The 18968-nt window shown below is 38.5% G+C and overlaps 1 protein-coding gene and 1 long non-coding RNA gene across 9 annotated transcripts in view; one reads left to right on the forward strand and one right to left on the reverse strand.

Annotated features, from left to right (window-relative positions):
* The first annotated feature begins 294 nt into the window (after positions 1-294).
* LOC136677807 (paired box protein Pax-3-like) overlaps positions 295-18968 on the forward strand; it is a 34089-nt gene continuing 15415 nt past the window's right edge. For 4 of the 7 annotated variants that reach the window (XM_066655458.1, XM_066655456.1, XM_066655459.1 and 1 more), the window contains exons 1-4: positions 295-379; positions 2130-2365; positions 3430-3559; positions 5801-5944. In XM_066655458.1, coding sequence (XP_066511555.1) covers positions 295-379; positions 2130-2365; positions 3430-3559; positions 5801-5944 — 595 coding nt within the window. Of the gene's footprint in view, positions 380-2129; positions 2366-3429; positions 3560-5800; positions 5949-15015; positions 15022-18968 lie in introns of all 7 variants that reach the window. The other 3 variants (XM_066655461.1, XM_066655462.1, XM_066655460.1) reach the window with 3 other exon arrangements.
* The window catches only part of LOC136677808 (uncharacterized), a 38136-nt gene continuing 23760 nt past the window's right edge, over positions 4593-18968 (reverse strand). Inside the window, exon 4 of one of the 2 annotated variants that reach the window (XR_010796436.1) lies at positions 4593-4931. This is a non-coding gene — a long non-coding RNA (uncharacterized lncRNA). Of the gene's footprint in view, positions 4932-13598; positions 13817-18968 lie in introns of those variants that run through there. The other variant, XR_010796435.1, reaches the window with a different exon arrangement.

The following is an 18968-nucleotide window of genomic DNA, read 5'->3' on the forward strand; positions in this document are numbered from 1 at the left end:
CGAGCGCGAGCTTCTTTTCAGCGGAAGCACTGGATAATACCCCCGCTATATTCACTACAGAGGATTCGCATCTTCAAGTTTGTGTTCGCTTCGGTGTCGAACGTTGACTTTCCGGGGACGTGACACTCTTTCTGAAGCGTCTTCTCGCGAGTTGGAGAAAGCACACAAGGTCGTCAGCGGAGCTCTTTCCCCCCTCTCACCCTCAAAGTTTTCAAGAAACGTCTCCCACCTTTCCTTCTGTTTTCTAAGCGAGGAAAGACCGAGCGAAAAGAGAGCGACATAGAAACAGGAGTTATGGCCGCGTTAGCAGGGGGCATTCCCAGAATGATGCGCCCCACTCCGCCTCAGAACTATCCGAGAGGAGGATACTCTCTGGAAGGTAGGAGGAAGAAGATTTGCTGCATTTGATATCTAACTTCAAACTGTCCGTCTTTAACTCAACAGGTTTTCCAGTGTAAAACCCACAGCGCCGTGTTTGTACTGTGCATCAGTAGTTTTAAATTAAAATAGTTTAATAAAAACTGGAGCTGAACTTTTAATCATAGGTTATTTTAAAACCCGAGGGAAAAATCACACAGTGAAATGGTAAAGTGTAAATAATATGAACAAAATAAACAAAAATAAGTCAAACAATTATTGTAAAACAAAGAGAAATTAAGCACATGACGTGTCTACAGAACCGTTTGAAAAGTTCAGTACCCGTTACTTCATTGTCGGTTTTAGAAAAATAAGAGAAGGTAAAGTTCCTCCGAACAACTTTTCCTTCTCTTAAAGGTTAATTTAACTCGAATCAAAATTTTAAATTTTTACCCCGTGGTGTTTCCTCCTAAAAATAGTGAGCAGGCCTTTAGAGTTAAGACACATGTTGTTCTGTCAACTCATGATAGAAACTCAGCTGTCTGAAAACTGAACACAGAACGCTCGGAATCTGTCAAAACAACAGCGTGTTTTCCGCACTTAGCGTGACTTTGTAATTTTACTCTACTTCTAAGCATTAGGGAAAATATTTAGTTAAAACTTTTTTTAAACTCTACAGTGTAAGTTGAGTCGCTGTACACTTTAGAGATTAAAGTTTAACGTACCTTCGTTTTTGTTAAGTGACAAAACAATAATCTGTACTTTTGCTCCGTCAAATTCTCATTGAAAATTAATTTAGCTAAGAATGTTAATGTAGTCCATTAATTCTAAGTATAAAACACGCTTTCTTCAAGCTGACACAGATCAGAACTCTTCAATTTCACTCAGTAGCAATGAAGTCTGCTGCGATATGGTGCGACAAATATAAACAAATAGAGTATGTACAGATAGTGTGGATGTGTTTGGTTCATAAGGAAACAATGTACAGCTGAATCAAGCCCAGTGCAAGCCATTTCCACTGCTGTGAATATACTGTAGTAGAAACGTGTTACAGTGCCCCATGAACTTTTTACAGTGTTTTTGTTTGGCCGCTTTCACTACACTGCGCACCACCGTAAACATTTCACCAGCGCGTAAGGCAGCACGATTTGGATTTTTACCATTTAAGACTGTAAAAGTGAACTCCCCACAAGGAGTGACGTCCTCAAAATGTTATCGCTGAAATACAGCGCTCTTGGGTAAGGACATTTTAATTAGAAATTAATAAAAAAATAACTGCCATATATTAAAAATAGATCAAATAAAAGACTATGTTAATATTAATGAGTTACTTGTTTAGTAACAACCAATAGTCCTCCCGTATTATTATTATTATTATTATTATTATTATTATTATTATTATTATTGGATACGATTGCTCTTTGTTGAGTTTGCCTGCTCTGCTTAGCTGGGTATTAATAGGCTTTAAAAATATGAATTTGATTTATATATAATTTAACTTATCAGACTTTCTTAAACTTTAACTGAACACCAAATAGTAACGTAACCAGAAGCTATGTTATCTTTACTCGTTATCTGCATTTCAGTACACTTCACATTTAAAGGAAGCATCATTTTATAAGTAAAATTTTTGACTGAATATTTATACTATTAACCGCTAATATTACTGTAACGTATTTTGCCTGACTTAATCAGTTTAATGTAATGTACTTTACAGCGTTATGTTTCAGCTACACTGTAGAGCATCATGTGCCCGGTTTTCTCTCCTGCAGTGTCCACTCCTCTGGGTCAGGGCCGGGTGAATCAGCTCGGCGGTGTGTTTATTAACGGCCGGCCGCTGCCCAACCACATCCGCCACAAGATCGTGGAGATGGCGCACCACGGAGTGCGGCCCTGCGTCATCTCGCGCCAGCTGCGCGTGTCTCATGGCTGCGTGTCCAAGATCCTCTGCAGGTACCAGGAGACCGGGTCCATTAGACCCGGGGCCATCGGGGGAAGCAAGCCCAAGGTAGCGCCAAACACCGACGCAGACGCTTTTGCTGTAATAACGCAGTAAAAATACAGTGACGACACAATGAAAACTGTTACTGTAATAGACAAGAGCTCAGACGAGGAATCTAAAACAACGTCCTTTGGCCATTTCAATGAATTTGGACCTTTTTGGAGTTTTTTTCTCTTTTACTTTATTACGTTTGACTGCTTACAATATTTTGTTGAATGGGAAAATAACACATTTCTGCTTTTTAACGTTTGTCCGATTAGAATATCGATGTACAGCTAAAACGTATTTTTTAAGTTTGATGCAGGAAACCAATGGTTGTAGGAAGGTTAAAGGGAATAATAATACAACATATGAGACACTGAAGTCTGTAATAATTAATTAAATAAATTAATTAACTAAAGCCGTTAACAGCAACAGGTTACAGTCTGATATTTATATCAATTATTATTCGAGTAAATAGTCCTATAGCAATTTAAAATAACTCAAAAAAACTCTATTATTATTATTATTATGTTGATTATTTTATTGCTGTTGTTCAAGAGCACTAGACTGGACTGAGAACTGGAGGTCTGGGCTTTATCGGCTCCATGTGAAATAACGTGAGTTAAACGAGGCAGTGTTTAGTGCACGTGCAGTGTCCGTTGCTGAACTAAGGTCCACTGAAATGAATGAGCACCTGCAGAGCTCGATTATGTCCAGAACAAACAAATCCTGTACGAGTTCTTTCAGAGCGAAAGTGTTACTTATTTTTTAAACTATGTCTTGTGTTTACACAAATTAGCATATTTCTTTAAATCTACATTTCTTAAACAATATTTTATTAAATATATTTTCATCTTTACGTATATATTTACGTATATATTTAAAACAAAATAAATATGAAACATTTTATTAAAAAATATATACTATAAAAAATATATTTAATTCTAAAGGAAAAAAATACTTTTAACTTTTTGAGGACAGACTGGAAATCGACGTTTTTCAAATATAGCCTTTTTATTTATTCAGTCATTTATTTATATATATATATTTAAAGTGAGATTTATTTTGTGGTGGTTTTGATTTTACAGCAGAACTCTAATCCCGATGTGGACAAGAAAATCGAGGAGTACAAGCGCGAGAACCCGGGGATGTTCAGCTGGGAGATTCGAGATAAACTACTGAAGGACGGAGTGTGTGACAGAAACACCGTGCCCTCAGGTAGAGCTAGCTCTCTCTCTCTCTCTCTCTCTCTCTCTCTGTCACACACACACACACACACACACACTTAACTAATGTGTCTCATAATACCTTTTTTATCCTATAGATATTGTTCATACACACTCTGTAGTTAATGTCTACTGTGCATTTGACCTCACCAGTGTATAGAAGTATAGAACTATACAAAGCTGTACTCCTATAATGGGCACCACCAAGGCATGAACAGCCCCTAGTTGAGAGCAGGGTTGAACTGTAGTGCCAACATAAACATATTGCTAAGTCTGACTTTTATTTCTTTTTGCCAGTAACCCCCCCCCCACCCCCCCACAAACACACACTTCCCAATTCACCAAAAAGAACTATAGAAAATATTTTTAAAAATCTCTCACCAGAATCCCACAGTATTCTTTCTGTTCCCCCTCAGGGCACATTTGTGTCAAAATCTATAAATCTTTGTTAGAAGATCATTATGAAAAGTAATGGACAGGGGCTGTAAACAACGATAATTTTTTAACTGTGCATGCTCCATTAATATGTAACAGTTTTGTAATGGTTCTTAGACATTACATCTAATTTACAATACATTTCTGACAGTTCAGTTAGCAGCAAATACCTTAAGTCAACAGCATTTTATAGGAATTTACTCTATTATTTTTCACACTGACAACAGTTAAACCCAGACAAACAACACCAGACCCTGACACCACCTCTACACCGTCAGAGACACACTCATGTACCTCATGGTTACAGTCTCACTATTCTGTTGTTTGTAAAGCATTTACACATTACATTTTTATCATATAATTATATGCTAACTTCCTTCAAAGTATAGATACTTTTGCTATAGCTCCACCCACAACAGGGACCCCACCCCACTCTGGTACCTTCAAGGACACATGTTGAATACTCTTTAGTTAGGGAACATATTTGTCTTATATTTTACATTAATCGTGGATTTTAAAATTGTGTTTATTTCCTCTCCTGAACGAATGTTTTGTTCATTCATTTTACACAGTTTCATACAATAAAGTTACAAATATTCACCTCTGCTTCAGAAGAAGAGAATGTGATGTAGCTTTAAAGAACATAACAGGTCTTTAAAACCACTGTTGTACCATTTTTTTCCAGAAAGTGTAATCACATTTATAATAAAACCCATTCAGTTCAGTGTCTTCTGTAGCTCCGCCTACAACAATGGTTCTAAACCCTGGTCCTGGCCATCCACTGCTCACTGCATGTTGTAGTTTTCTCCACACTTCACCACACCACTTCAACTTTGGAAAGTGTAGATTTAGCTTGTTAGCTGCATCAGGTGAGTCTGGAGCAGAAGGATGTCTACAATGTGCTAGGACCAGGATTGATGACAATTCACCTACAACAACAAACGGATTCACTGACTCTGTACATCCCTTTCACACTCATATCACAGACATGCATCTACTTCACTTTAAAGTTATGGCTCCATTTAAAACACAATAACCTACTGATTTACTGTAACTACTGATAAAGCCACAACAATACAATCTGAATCTGCCTCTTTTCTAAACATTATTACTAACAGATAAAGGACCTATTATAAATTGCATGTGTGTTAATGTTGTGGAATATGAAATAACAGTCTTGTCATGTTTTCTTGTGTAGAATTGCAGGGAATTCTGGGATAGTTTTTACAAAGGTTTACTTTGAAAATAAGAATCTATGTGGGCTTCCACAATAAAATAACATCTTCATTTAAAGAAAAAGAAATTGGGTTGTTTTAAAAATAACCGTATTTAGGGTAGAATTGAAGAAGCTATTTGCAGATGCAGTGGAAAGAAAACTATTTCTAGCACTACACTGAAAACTGATCACTGTGAAAATAACAACAGTAAAGTAGAATAAATAAACAAACCAACAAGAAAACAAACAAAAAACAAACAAATGCATACATAATGATACGTCTTTTTTGGAAATGCTGTTATTTTTTAGTAAGTTTAGTATTCCGCCTACAGAATGTGTTTGAATGAAAAAAATCAAACCAAATTAAAAATCTCAAAAGAACATTAACAAAAATAAACAAACAAACAAAACGCGTTAATGTAAATCAGTGACTCAAACAATGGGTAAACAATGGAATGACAGAAAACTTAAAATAAATATATTTGCAGTGGGTTTCATACAAAAACAACGTCGCAACGATGTTATTTTATTAAAAAATGCCGCAGTACTAATTTTGAACGACTTTATGGTTATTTTGCACAGTCAGCTCCATCAGCCGCATCATGCGCTGCAAGTTCGGCGCGAGCGGAGAAGACGAAGAGGACGATGATGAGATCGAGAAGAGAGAGATGGAGGAAAATGAGAGAAGAGCCAAACACAGCATCGATGGCATTCTGGGAGACAGATGTGAGTTATGATCAGTTTAATTCATTCATTTATTGCGGTTTTAAATAAGAAAAAAGTCAACGGGGTGAGTTTTATAAAGACTTGTGCAGCAAGTGGGTGGTGATAAACAACAATGATATCTCCACCATACATTACTATTACTATTATTACTAATAATAACTGATAATAAATTCCAACATATGTTTTAAATATATATGACTTAATTGCAATCATTTATTTCCCGTATTTTTTTTAATTAAAAAAACAGATTCTAGGTTTTGTTTCAGGAACCACGTAGAAGAACCTCGGTTCTTTAGAGAACCACTTTAAAAATTGAAAAATCACATTTATGGACGCAAAAGGGCATCCCCTGTCGTTTAAAAACATTTGTGGCGCTGTTTTTATTATTGTTATTGTGTTATTGCCTCAGTTTTTCCTGTTAACGTGTTAAACAGATGCAGGTGCTGTTCCACTGAAGCCCTGACTTTAGAAGAAGGAGAGAAAACCTTTTTCTAATGCGTCTAAGGCAGGTTATTGGGAAGAGGGTTTATTTCGAGTGTCTGTTAGACTTCAGTTCACCTGTCACAGTGACGCAACAGGTAGGATCGTGGAAACACAGCTCCAGAGTCTCGGGGTCCTGGGTTCAATCCTCGGGTCGCTGTCTGTGAGGAGTTTGCTGTGTTCTCCGTTGCATGTCGTTTCCTCCGAGGTCCCCGCAGTCCAAAAAACACATGTTGATAGTCCACTGATATTCATATGATTCAGAAAATAAACATCGATAAAACATATTTTGGACAGCGATGATATTTCCGTGCTGTGTGAGTGAACTAAATAAACCCTCACTGGGTAAAAGTTTGTAGTTACGTGTGTACTCCTCTGGTAACCACGTGAGGACCAGTAGTCTCAAACATCAGATAAAATACGTTTTTATTCAAGTGGGGACACGTTGGCCGATTCACATTGGATACGATTTTTACTAAAAAATATATATATATTCTTGTCCTCAAGGATGTGCTGAGACCAGAATGTGTGCGTGTGTGCGCGCGCGCTAGTGTAACTGTGTGAATGTGTGCGCGCGCGCGTGAATGAGCTCAACCAAACACTAACCAAACATTTGTCCAGCAATGTGTTCGCGCTAAAAGCGGTGCACAATCGCGCGACTCGCGGATGAACTTGGGAGACAAAAGCGCGCGAGTCCATGACGCACAAAAGAGCCTCGCGCTGCCGGGGCTTCGCTCGCGAGAGAGAAAAGGAGGCGACAAAAGGCGCAAAAAAAAAAAAAAAAAACCAACATTATGAACGGACAATGAGAGATGAATTATTCAAGAAAAAAAGAGAAGCTTTAGGGCATTTTCATCTGCAAAAAATCTCCTTGGAGACTTTACTAAAAGCTAAAAATGCCATTCACGACCCAGAGGGACAATAAGTCAGAGAGCCGACGAGCACTTGTTGATGAACAGACCTGTTGGAGATTAGTTTACAGACACCATTTTTAAAATCAAAACGAGAGGATTTAATACACTTAGAAACAAAGGGAACTTGGTATTTTCCAACAGAATAGTGTCTCAGTGTTTAAGTCTATTTTATTTTTCATACACAGTGTGAGTGACTCAATACAGTACCCCACACCATCCCATAATTATTGAAATCCTTTGTCAGGGGAGACTGGGGTGGTAGCGTTTATGTAAATAATCTAAAATATTGGTTATATCCAAAATATCCGATTAAAATGATACTAAACTGAAATCTTTGTAGATGCCATGCACCTCAAGGAACTCACCTGTAACCCATTCCCTCACTGACCCCTTTACTGACTCACACACACGAGGGGATGCATTTGCTTTCCTTGTATCAAAGGCACTCTTTGTTAGCTGAATATTATTATTATTTTTTTTCACTTATCAACCTGTTGAACACAGTCACTTTATAAGAGCAACAGTTCATGGCCATTTCTCTAAACACACTTACAATAGAAGCTTGTTTTTACAGAAACCAAAAGTGGTTCTTCTGTGGCAGCAGGCCAAGAAGTCTTTTTTTTCACACACTGGTGAATATTAATTGAAACTGGAATAAATGAGAGTTTCGGAGAGTATTCCTTGTCACTTGAGACCTGCTTGTGTTTAAACAGTGAAACCGATCGGGGTCCTAAGTTGTTGTAACCTCAGACTTCTGGAAGTTTGCTGTGGTCGTCAGGGCCGGAGAGCCCACGTTTCCCTGAGCCGTGACGCTGAAAAACCCCTGTAGTAGATTAAACCCAGCCCTTTATTCAACTCCACTTTCATCTCAACCAACTCTCCCAACCCCTAGCCCCCCAAACCCACCCCAAATCCGCCCCCTTCTTCCCCTTCCCCGGGGCTCTCTCTCTCTCTCTCTCTCCTCTCTCTCTCTCTCTCCTCTCTCTTTTCACAATTAGTTTAACAACCCACCTTCGATATGTTCTCCTTTTTTTTCTCGGATACAGAGCTGATAGGAGTTTGTGTGAGAGCCCAGGGCCGTGGTGTGTGTGTATGTGTGTGTGCACGCACCCAAACCAAGAACACACACTCTTGCAGTCCTGATCCTCCAGAGATTAGAGAAATAGAGTCAGGACCAAAACTGTTTGCTCTTAAAGGGATAGCTTTGTTTATTGATTGATGTTTATTGATGCTTATTGTGATACTAATCATTTAGTAAGTGATAAATGACAACTCCTGCAGTGCCTCAGTTGTCTCAGTGGAGAAGGCGTCTTATAGGGGTCAGGCATTAAGTCTAGAATATAGAATATATATATATATAGTCAAAGAATATGCTAAATATATTTAAATATCACAAACGGACCCTGTGCAGTAATGTAATAATATAGTTTCTAACAGAATAAGTAGTTATAGTGTCACGTATCTAGTTAATAATAGTAATAACTATACTTATAAAACTGTGTTACACACAGTTGCATGTAGGTTCCTGATTAATTAATGAGTTTAAATATAAAGCCCTGCTTTGCTTTTAACTTCATCGTAGTCCTAAAAAGACTAGAAGAACGCTTAAGGAACGTGTGATGCTACGTTAAAGAAGGCTGCGTGTAAAACCTTGGTAGAGTTTCTTGTTTGGAGGATACTTTGGATCCTCCTTGAGTCACAGTTCCCATGAATGAACAAGTCTCTTACTTAAAGATGGCAAGATTTGTACGAATACGAATACGAATACAACATTAAAAGGTTCATTGTATGTATTTATCTGACTGACTGACAAACAAACAATTGACTCAGGCTTTTGTCTTCATGCTAATGTGAGCACATCATAAAAAACTGGCGAGCTCCTCCACTGGGTCCTGAGCTCCATTGACACACTGTAAAGTTTCCCTCCTCTCTTTTGTCGTTCGGGTTTATTTACTGCATCTTGACTGTGGCAGTACTTCACTCCTCTGTCTCTTTCCGTCAGCCTTCTGCTTGCTTCTTCTTCTCCTTCCCCTTTTACGACGCTCAATTAAAATCTGAAAAGGGTGTTTTCCGTATCAAGAGGGAGTGTTTCTGACCAAATATTGATTAAGTAGGTGTTTGCTGAGTCTATAGTTGTCGGTAAGAAGGCCCTGTTGGCCCCGGGGCCCCCACTCCTTGAAACCTATTGTTGGGCCTCTTTAAGTGCTGAGATCAAAGCAAGCGCCCACAGATTTATTTGTCTGGGAAAAGCTGGAGCAGTGGGCTAGCTGGAGTTAGCATGGCATTGGTGGTCAGTTGTGGAACAGTTAAAGTATCTTCTGGAAGGTGCTACTGTGGCAGCGAGTACTGTTTGTTTAAATGTTAGCAAAATTTTAAGAGGAAAATTAGGAAAATTTTAGTGTCGCATTTTGTAATTTGTGTTGAGTCTTATAACTACTTTTATATATAAACATATATCATTATATTTATATATACTTTTACTATGTTAATATGTAACAAGTTAATTAAGTAGTAGTTACTGTTTAATTGAAAATATATTACTACGAATATTATTTCGTTACAATTTAGCACACTACTATAATAGTGTTAAGACTAATCACAAAATAATACCTCTGCAGTTTCAAATTGCAAGTGTTAATATAGTAATAACATTGTAATTACATAAGTGCAAGTTAATAGCGACATGATTAGTTATTAGCTAGTTTTATTATTAACATTTTCCCTACATTACATTAAAATATGAATGACAGAATGATACGTCTTAGTCAGGGGTTAAACCCGATCTGAATTTGCTGCTTAATTACATACTTTTAGACATTATCTGCATAGCTTTTAAAATCCGATAAAAATCTCACCCTATTCTTTGCTATTTACGCTGATTTGAGCAGCAGCTCATGCGCAGGGCAAGTTAAAAAACGATAGAGAGGGAATTTAGCAGGGGCTCGGTGCTTCCCTGACCAGCCGGGAATTGTGATGTGTAAATCAATAAAAATCTTTTTTTTTTTGCACAAAAGGGAGGCTCGCATGAGTGCATCCGCTCTCTCTCCTCTTATACTATTAACTTTCGGGAAAAGGGACAATCCTCGAGCCTCATTTAGCTAATTAAAAGTAACTAAAGTCATCAAAGAGCATTGGTCCCCCCCTCCCTCCTCTCCTGCTCTCTCAGACTTTCATTTATGGCGGGGCAAGAAAAGAAAACTCAGAAATACAAACAGTCAAAGGGATCAAGTTTTTTCTCCTCTTTTTTTCCCCCTCTGTCTTTTTTTCCCCCCCTTCCCTTGAAAGGGAGTCCCGCGGAGGCCAATTGAATGAGCTTAGTGCCTTCAGACGTGCCATGGTGAACGCAGTCAACATGTAATAATTAGTTTCATTGAGGAGCATTCCAACAATCTGCTGCCATTCTCCCGGGGCCATTGTCCCCCGGAGCAGGCCAATGGCCAGGAAGACAGAGAGAATCAACGGCTAACAAAACATGAAAGATTTAGCTGCCATTGTTCAGGAAAGCGAGGAGGACTTTGTTTGTGTAAATAAAGTGAGGGGGGGGGGGTGTTGCTGGCTCACCACTATTTTGGCAAGGGGCTTGCTCAATAGAGAGAGAGAGAAGAGAGAGAGAGATAGAAAGGAATAAAAACAGACAACATAATGACAAAGTGATACAGAGAGATATTGTTGCTGGAGCTGGAAAGAGTATCACAGTGCAGTGACAAATAGAATGAAAAGCCAAGTATCTCCTTCTGAACGTGTGTTGATCTTTAATTTGTGTGAACCTTTTACAAAAGAAGGACCTACAGAAATGCTCCAAAATGATACTTTTAACCACTTTCCATAAACCTGCATTAAAACACGACAGATTTGGTCTTCTCCTGTAAAGTTGCCAGTTTTAAGAAAAGCTAAAAAACAATGTTCTGTGTTCTGTAGTATATTCCTCAATATGTTGTCCATGATCTATTCTAGAGAGAGAGAGAGAGTGAGAGAGAGAGAGAGAGAGACTGTCTCCGTTATCAATAAACAAGGGGCCTACTCTTCCTTCTGGAATGCTTTTCCCAGTCATGACTCTGAAGCCCTGAAGGCAGGGGGATGCAGCAGCAAGTTGGCCTCTCTTCACCCCACTGTCCTCTCTCTTCTCTCAGTCTCTCTCCCATCTTTCTCTCTCTTTTTTCTCCTCTCTGCATGTGGAATCTTCTAGACGTCAAAAAAGAGCGAAGTTGACATGTAGAGTCTTTTCCATGTATCCCAAGGATGGTTGAACAGTTGTGCCATAATTGAACTAAATTGAACATGACATGATTGCCCAGGCCTTTTTGCATAACTCTCTGTCATTACAGCCGTATAGAAGGAGCTTTGGGGGTTTTTCTCTCTTATTCAACTGTCCTCACATTTGGCGAGGGCCTGGGTTTACCATTCCTTTATTATAATAACTACACTCAGAAATAAAGGTATGGTACAAGTACATTATTGTTCCTAAAGGTACAAAAAGTGTTAATATAACTTTAAGGCACAGAAGTGGTGTTCCCTGAAGTTACATAGTATTCTTTCTCCAGAAGGAGAGGTGAACATTTTAAAGATTGTCTTATAAAACTGTGTAAAATAGAAGAACTATTAAAGAATATAATATAAATCCTGGAAATGAAATTGACCCTTGAGGGTATCGCCATGGTGACAGGTTTTCTGGCGGTGTACAGCGTAACTAAAACCCCATTTCAAGAAAAGTTGCGACATATTGTACATGTAAAGAATTTGTGATTTATTAATTAATCTTGAAGCTATATTTAATGGAAAGATGTACAAAAATGTAGATTTCCAGTGTTTTCACAAACAACTTGACGGTGTCATATAAATACAAGCAAACGACAGTGGGAAAAGCAGTGGAAAAAGTGGTGTGGTCAGTCGAGTTTCAGGTGGTTTCTGAGCAAAACTAATTATACCTGCCGATTTGGATTCTACATGCCTAAGATGAGAAAGATAATCCAGAGTATAACCTACGAAAAGTTTATACCAGCGTTTGTAATGGTATTGAGGTGAATCAGTGCCCACGGTATGGGGGATCTGCACATGAGTAGATACTAGTGATGCTGAGGCGTATACTTATATTTTGTAGAGACGTATGCTGCCATCAAGATGACATCTTTTTGAACTTGTTTATTTCAGCAGGACAACCCCAGGTCTCATTCTGTACGAGTTAAAGCGACCTAACTTTGTAGATATAAAGTGCATGTACTTGACTGGTCTGCGTAGTCCAGATCCGTCTCCTATTGTATCACACATCATGAAAAGAAGAGTCTGATAAAGGTAACCACAGACTGTTGAGCAGCTCAGGTCTTGTATACAGTAAAAATGAGCAAAAACACGACTGGCAAAACTGCAACGATTAGTATATTCTTTTTCCAAACGATTAAAAAGTACAGTTAAATGCAAAAGTGATGTCATCTAAATGTAAATATGCCACTGTCTTAGTTTGAGTCTGTTGCAGGCATCAATTTTAAAATGTTTTTATATTTAACCAATAGAATTAAGATTGTCATAAAAAACAGTGAAAAACTTTTTTGTCCTTTTGTCTTTAAATAAATGTTTAATTTAAAGATTAAATTTTTTATTGCATTTTTAGTAAAACAAAAAAAAAAACATTTTTGGAAATCGGGTTTGTACATACATTTGTAGTTAATGAACCTTTTGCAATCGTACAGTCACAAGTCAGTTAAACAGGTTTTTTAAAAAAACCAAATAAATTGTAATGAATTAACTGAATTAACTTGTTGAATAAAATCAGTTCAAAATCTTGTTGGAACAAGCCTTTTTCTCTCCAAAAAGTTCATTTTACAACAAAAGCAATGAACCTTCTTACTTTGAAAATGAGTTAAGGGAACGAGTATTTTGGAGCATGTCCGCTGATCATATCGTTGTGAAAACAGGACGTGGTCAACTTTCGTCACAGAAATGAAATCAATGAATAAAACAAATGTTAAAATAGATTTCTTGGGTTTAATTTTGTTGACAGTGTAAAACGCTTAGTTTAACAGATTCACATTCATTATTACAAGAATTTAGCTTTTCACATCATTAAAAATGTATTTAGTTTACCACATAACTGTTTCCATTATAATGTACTTTACCTCTCAAAAGTGCTACTGATTCTTTAAACTTTCTCTAAGAAAAATGCTACTTTTTAGCTACAAGTTTGAAGGCTTTGAGCAAAACTCTCTCTCTCTCTCTCTCTCTCTCTCTCTCTCTCACACACACACACACACACACTGCAAGCTCACTGGCTTATCTGCAAATGAATGCTGGCCTCTATGCTTCATTGCTTCTTCTTTCTCTTGTGGCACCAGCATTGTGATCCTCCGATATTAATTCAAAGGACAATTAATGAATGCAGGGCATCTTTGAAGTGGGGGTTTGGGGTTGTGCCCGGGTCCAGCCCCCGAGAGCTGATGGACTCCACTCTTTCACTCCAACTCTGCTCAAAGACAGTTTGAAGTGGCTGAAAGAGAAAGTGAGCAATGGAAGGTCAAGGAGAATAGGCGCTCCTCTTCCAATAGAACTCTCTCCCTCTCTCTCACTCTCTCCCTCTCTTTCTCTCACTCTCCCTCTCTCTCTGGAAGTATTAGTGTGAGCCATGGATGAAAAGGAGGATAGAGGCGAGGTCGAAGGGGCGGGGGCCAGACTATAAACACACACAATACGATGGTTAATTGAGAAAAGCTAGACAACGTTGTCAATCACTTAACTCAGGGAACTTCACTTCTCACTCCTTCAAATGATTCTGGAACTTGAGCTTAGAAAGAGTGGGCAAGCGACAGAGAGAGAGAGAGAGAGAGAGAGAGAGAGAGAGAGAGAGACAGACAGACAGACAGACAGAGATAGGGTGGGGGCACTTCGGGAAATGAAGGGAAAATTGAAATAAACAACCAACTCTGCTGTTTTGAAACAGTGTTGGCAGAAGTAGTTGAACAAAAAAAAAAGTGGGCTTTGGGTCAAACTGCAAAAACTAGGCAAGAGTTTTCATTATTTCCAACCAGACTCAATATGCCTTTCTGATTGGCTGTGTAAATTAATACATGGTTTTGGATTTTTGTCCAAAGAACTTGCAGTGGTTAAAGACTTGGTTTTTAATTCATTCCAACTTTTGTACGAGCCAATACTTAATGTAGTTTGAATTGTTTATTTATTTAATTTAGTTAAAAAAAAACTACTTTACAGAACATGAGCTGTGTCTTACAGTGCAGTCAGTTTGAAACAGATAAATACGTGCTGTTTGTCAACTTTTAGGAATACATTTTTTATTACTAGTTTTATAAATATTCATATTTGATTATGGCTACAATAATTTACACTGACATCTGAACAGAATTCTACTAAGCATCAGTGGTTCATATTAGAGTTACTTCATTCCTTAAAACGGTCTGAACTGCACTGATTTGACTTGGCTCTACACTTGGGTCTTTGAAGCTTTATTTGTAGCTGATTGTAATTTTTTTAACATCAAATAAAAATAGTGGTGAGTTTTACCTTGTGACAATTTCATGACTAATCGGCCAATAGAAGCGGTCTAGAATGACTTGGACTGTTGCATGTATTAAAGTTGGAAAGACACACGTGAAAAAGCCACTTTTTATTCTAATTTTACAAATTAAAATATATGCATAATGAACAGTAAAGTAAGCAGCAATGATTCCTAAGTAGTCCGTATATTGGGCACTGGTTTAAAGACCAACTTTTGGTTCGTGACTTTTCCTTTGCCCTCAGCCAACACACAGATATCAGCAGCTAATCATCCTGTACCATGCGTGAGTGGGTTAGCCAAACCAGGCATAAGATTGTCAAAACATATTATTTGAAACCGCACAGTTGGAAGCCATATTAAAGTTCTGGAATTGGGCATAGTGGACGAAATCACTCTCCTCCACATTGCAGACGACAGTTTGATCTTTAGCTTGCGCAGGATATATCTCGGTATACGACTAAGTCATAGGAGACGACTGCTAAATCTGAGTGACCCTTTCATCTGAAACACGATTGTCATTTTAATTTGCTCTGGATGAAAGTGTCTGCTAAAGCCCATAAATGGAAACACTCTGGACAGTGTAGAGTCTTAGCTCTGTAAACCAGAGCCGGTGAGCTGGTCCTGGGTCAGAGGGGAGCTCTGGGTCACTGCCTGAGCAAACGCCTTCTCTGCTGGAAGTGAGTGTTAAGACAATGTTTTGACAGAAAATGAATGACAGGTAATGTGCTTCTGGGAATAAAGGCTTTGTGGGAGGAATAACACGTGGTTTGTTTAGGTGTTTAGAAATATAGTTTTGATTCAAACAAATAGGTGAACAATGTGTTTTTAATTTTTAATTCGACATTTCCAGAAGGCATATGCTATATAAAACTGCAATCAATTTACATTTTAAGACGAGCTTTAAAAGTGAAAATAAAATATTCTTAATTCATAACAAAAATACTGGTTAACTTGCTGAATTAAATACATTGGATAACAAGTTATATATAAAATGGGTCAGAAACATTAGAAAAAAAACCAAACAATAATTGTGTCACTTTAAACAAGTGGCCAAAATGGTTCTAAATTTCAATGAGAGTTTATTAAGCCAAAGATTTTGACCAAATTATTTTGGACCATTTGTATAGGTTTGTTAATCATGATGTGTAGAGGAGGTAGTGTTTTCACATTGTGTAAGCAAACAAACAAACAAACAAACAAACAAACCAGACAAACAAACAAAAACAAACAGACAAACAAACAAACAGACAGACAAACAAACAGACAAACAAACAAACAGACAGACAAACAAACAAACAAAAAAACTGCAAAGGTAGAGATAAATGTTTTTGTTTTGACAGCAGTGATATATTGCTTGTGTTGGCTGAAGAGAGACAAACACAGGTTCTGTGGGTTGACTTGGATAATGTGTAAGAGCGAGTGTGTAGATGGAAGTGAGGCTCACTCCCACTGTTTGGTGATCTAACTTGTTTGTGTACAGTGAGTTAATGAGTTACTGTGAAACAGAGTGATTTTAGAGTGTTTGGGGAGAGATTTGCATTGTGTAAATGTTTCATGGCGAAATGAACAATAGAAATGTTATGAACTGCATTTAAGTTAACTTTCATTAAAAGCAATTATAAGTACAGTATGTTTTTTAATTATTATATTATTATTATTATATTATACATTTTTTTTGTGTAATATAAATAAGTTATATGAAAATTGTTAAAATAATGTATCAGAATATAAATTCAATTGAATGAAAAACATTACGGTTATTCCCTGTGATGCTGAAATATTTTTTATTAAGGTGGAAATAATTCAGTAAATTCAGTGCATCACTTTTTTTTAAAATGCATGCTGGGGGACTAGCGGACTTGTTTGGGTTTGGTTGTGCACCAACGCAGTATCTTGTTGCTTTCATGTCTTTTCTGTTTCACAGAGTCTCTCTCTCTGCCTCTCTCTCAATGGCAGCTGGAGAGGTCGTCTCTTTAGCAAGTCAAGTGCCTCCCTGGTCCACCCTCTTAACTAAATGCCAGCCCCAGATGGACTCATAATCAGTCTCTTAACCATTCTTCTCTCTGCATCTGCTGGCCCTCTATATACTCCTTAATACACTCCAGCAGTGGTGCACGGGGCCGAGGGCCCAAAGGGCCAGCACTCCTCCACTGTGCAAATAAATGCTTCATTTGTCTCTTCTGCCTTTTGTTTCGTTAGCTTGAACACATGTCACTAGCTCAATTACCCCGCCATTTAACTGCCCCTCAGGAGGAGATGGCTCTCCCCCTACTAAGAGCTATAAACGGCGCAGATGGCTACTCTCTCTCTCTCTCTCTCTCCCTCAGTGTCTCTCCCCCCTGCTTTCTCTCAATTTCCCTCCCTCTGCTTTATATTTAGCTTTACTTGCCCCAACTTCTCCCACTGTTTTTCCTCTTTTCAGCGTCCTTTTTCCTCTTCATTTTCCCCCCAGTTTGGCCTAATCTGCTGTGTCACTCAAACATCCTCTTACTGGCTCTGCTGCTACAAGTGCGGTTTACCCCCGCTTCCTTAACATATTTTATAAAGAAGTGTGACACCGGGTCTCAGCTATCGGCGTGTATACGTAAACATATTATATGTATGGGTTTGTGCGTATATGTTAGTGAAGCATGCTAGCAGCGAAATGCTGATTAAACAGTGAAAAGCCAGCATTCCTGTCTGGTGTCCAAGCCTAACATGGAAAAGTTAACAAAGTCTCGTCCTGTTTGCGTCTATGCTGGGTTTGTTCTCAGAAAGTTGCCTGGGTGCTTGGGCCCCTTGCATTGCCTCTTTGCTTTGGCAGTTGGGATCAGTGTGGAATTCTCTTTGCCCCTGTTCTGCATTCTTCTGTCTGCAGGTGGAACTCATTCAACAGGGTAGTCTCTCTCTCTCTCACCCTTACTCGCTCACTCTCTGGTTTCCCAATTCGAAGGAGGGCTGATAAATTGTAAGGCTGGTTTTAGCTCTGTGAGGCTTTAAACAGTGTTTGCCCTTTGTGTGTGTGTGTGTGTGTGTGTGTGTACACTCCAGGAGCGACTGCTCTGAATACAAATGCTCTCTTAGAATAGAAGGCATGCACCTTGTGTCAGATTAATGAATAGCCTTGAACCGCAGCAGCGGGGGAAAAGAGTATTGTTATTATTGCCCTCACAAACACAGCATCTGCAGCCACAGGCCCAATATAACTGTACACTCCGACTCTCCTCCAATCAGGAATGAAATCTAGTCTTCTGTGGCAGGACAGCTGCTTTGTTTAAAAGCCTCATTTCCTCTAAAAGTCAGGCTGGAAATGCCACTTGCTCCTTAACTGAGCTGTCAGTGCTGGACTGCATTCATTGCCTGAGAAAGACAAAGGAGTCTGAAACACAGATAGAAGGAATGAGGTATAGGAGATGAGAAGGAGACACCCGCAGTGATCTCTCTGGATCTGCGGCAAAGTTGAAGGAGGTGGTACATTCTTGGTTTTGAAAGTTGGCTGGAGATCTGCAGGGAACCAGCTAGAACTTCCTCCATCACTGAGAAACCTCCTACTCAAAGAAAATCCCACAAGGCCACTCAGCTCCATCAGAAACCACTCAGTCAACAACCCACCCAGCCACATAATTACTATATATTTTATATTTCTATATACTGTATATTTCATTTAGTGAAACGTGTTTCATACAAGCTAATTCTTTAAAACAAACAGAGAGAAGCATTGTTCATCAAAAAGATACTCAAACACACTTCAGATCATCCATCTATCCATCCTTCCACCACATCCCACACACATGCTGTCTGCCTGAGGCCACACCAGTGAAGATTAAGTTGTCCTAAAAACCTGATGTTAGTTTGGGGTTTAGGAGATTTTTTCCATGTGCTGCTAAAGGCTCTTTAGTTACAGTCATCCTACAAAAAAAACAGAGTGAGGTAAACTGGGTCATACTTGTGGACCGAATTTCTACTGGTGTCTGTATCGGTGGTGTGACGAAAGTACGTCGCAGTGGAACAGTGTGATTATCGAATCAGAGGTTTCTTACTGACTATCCAAACTGTCTTGCCAGCCCTGATCATTTTAACTTACACATTTGGGGACACAGTCGGTTCTAATTTGGGTGCTGCTTTAGGCCTCTGGCTAGTATGATTTTGG

This window comes from Hoplias malabaricus, chromosome Y (genome assembly GCF_029633855.1).
Source record: "Hoplias malabaricus isolate fHopMal1 chromosome Y, fHopMal1.hap1, whole genome shotgun sequence".
Classification (NCBI taxonomy): Eukaryota; Metazoa; Chordata; class Actinopteri; order Characiformes; family Erythrinidae; genus Hoplias; species Hoplias malabaricus.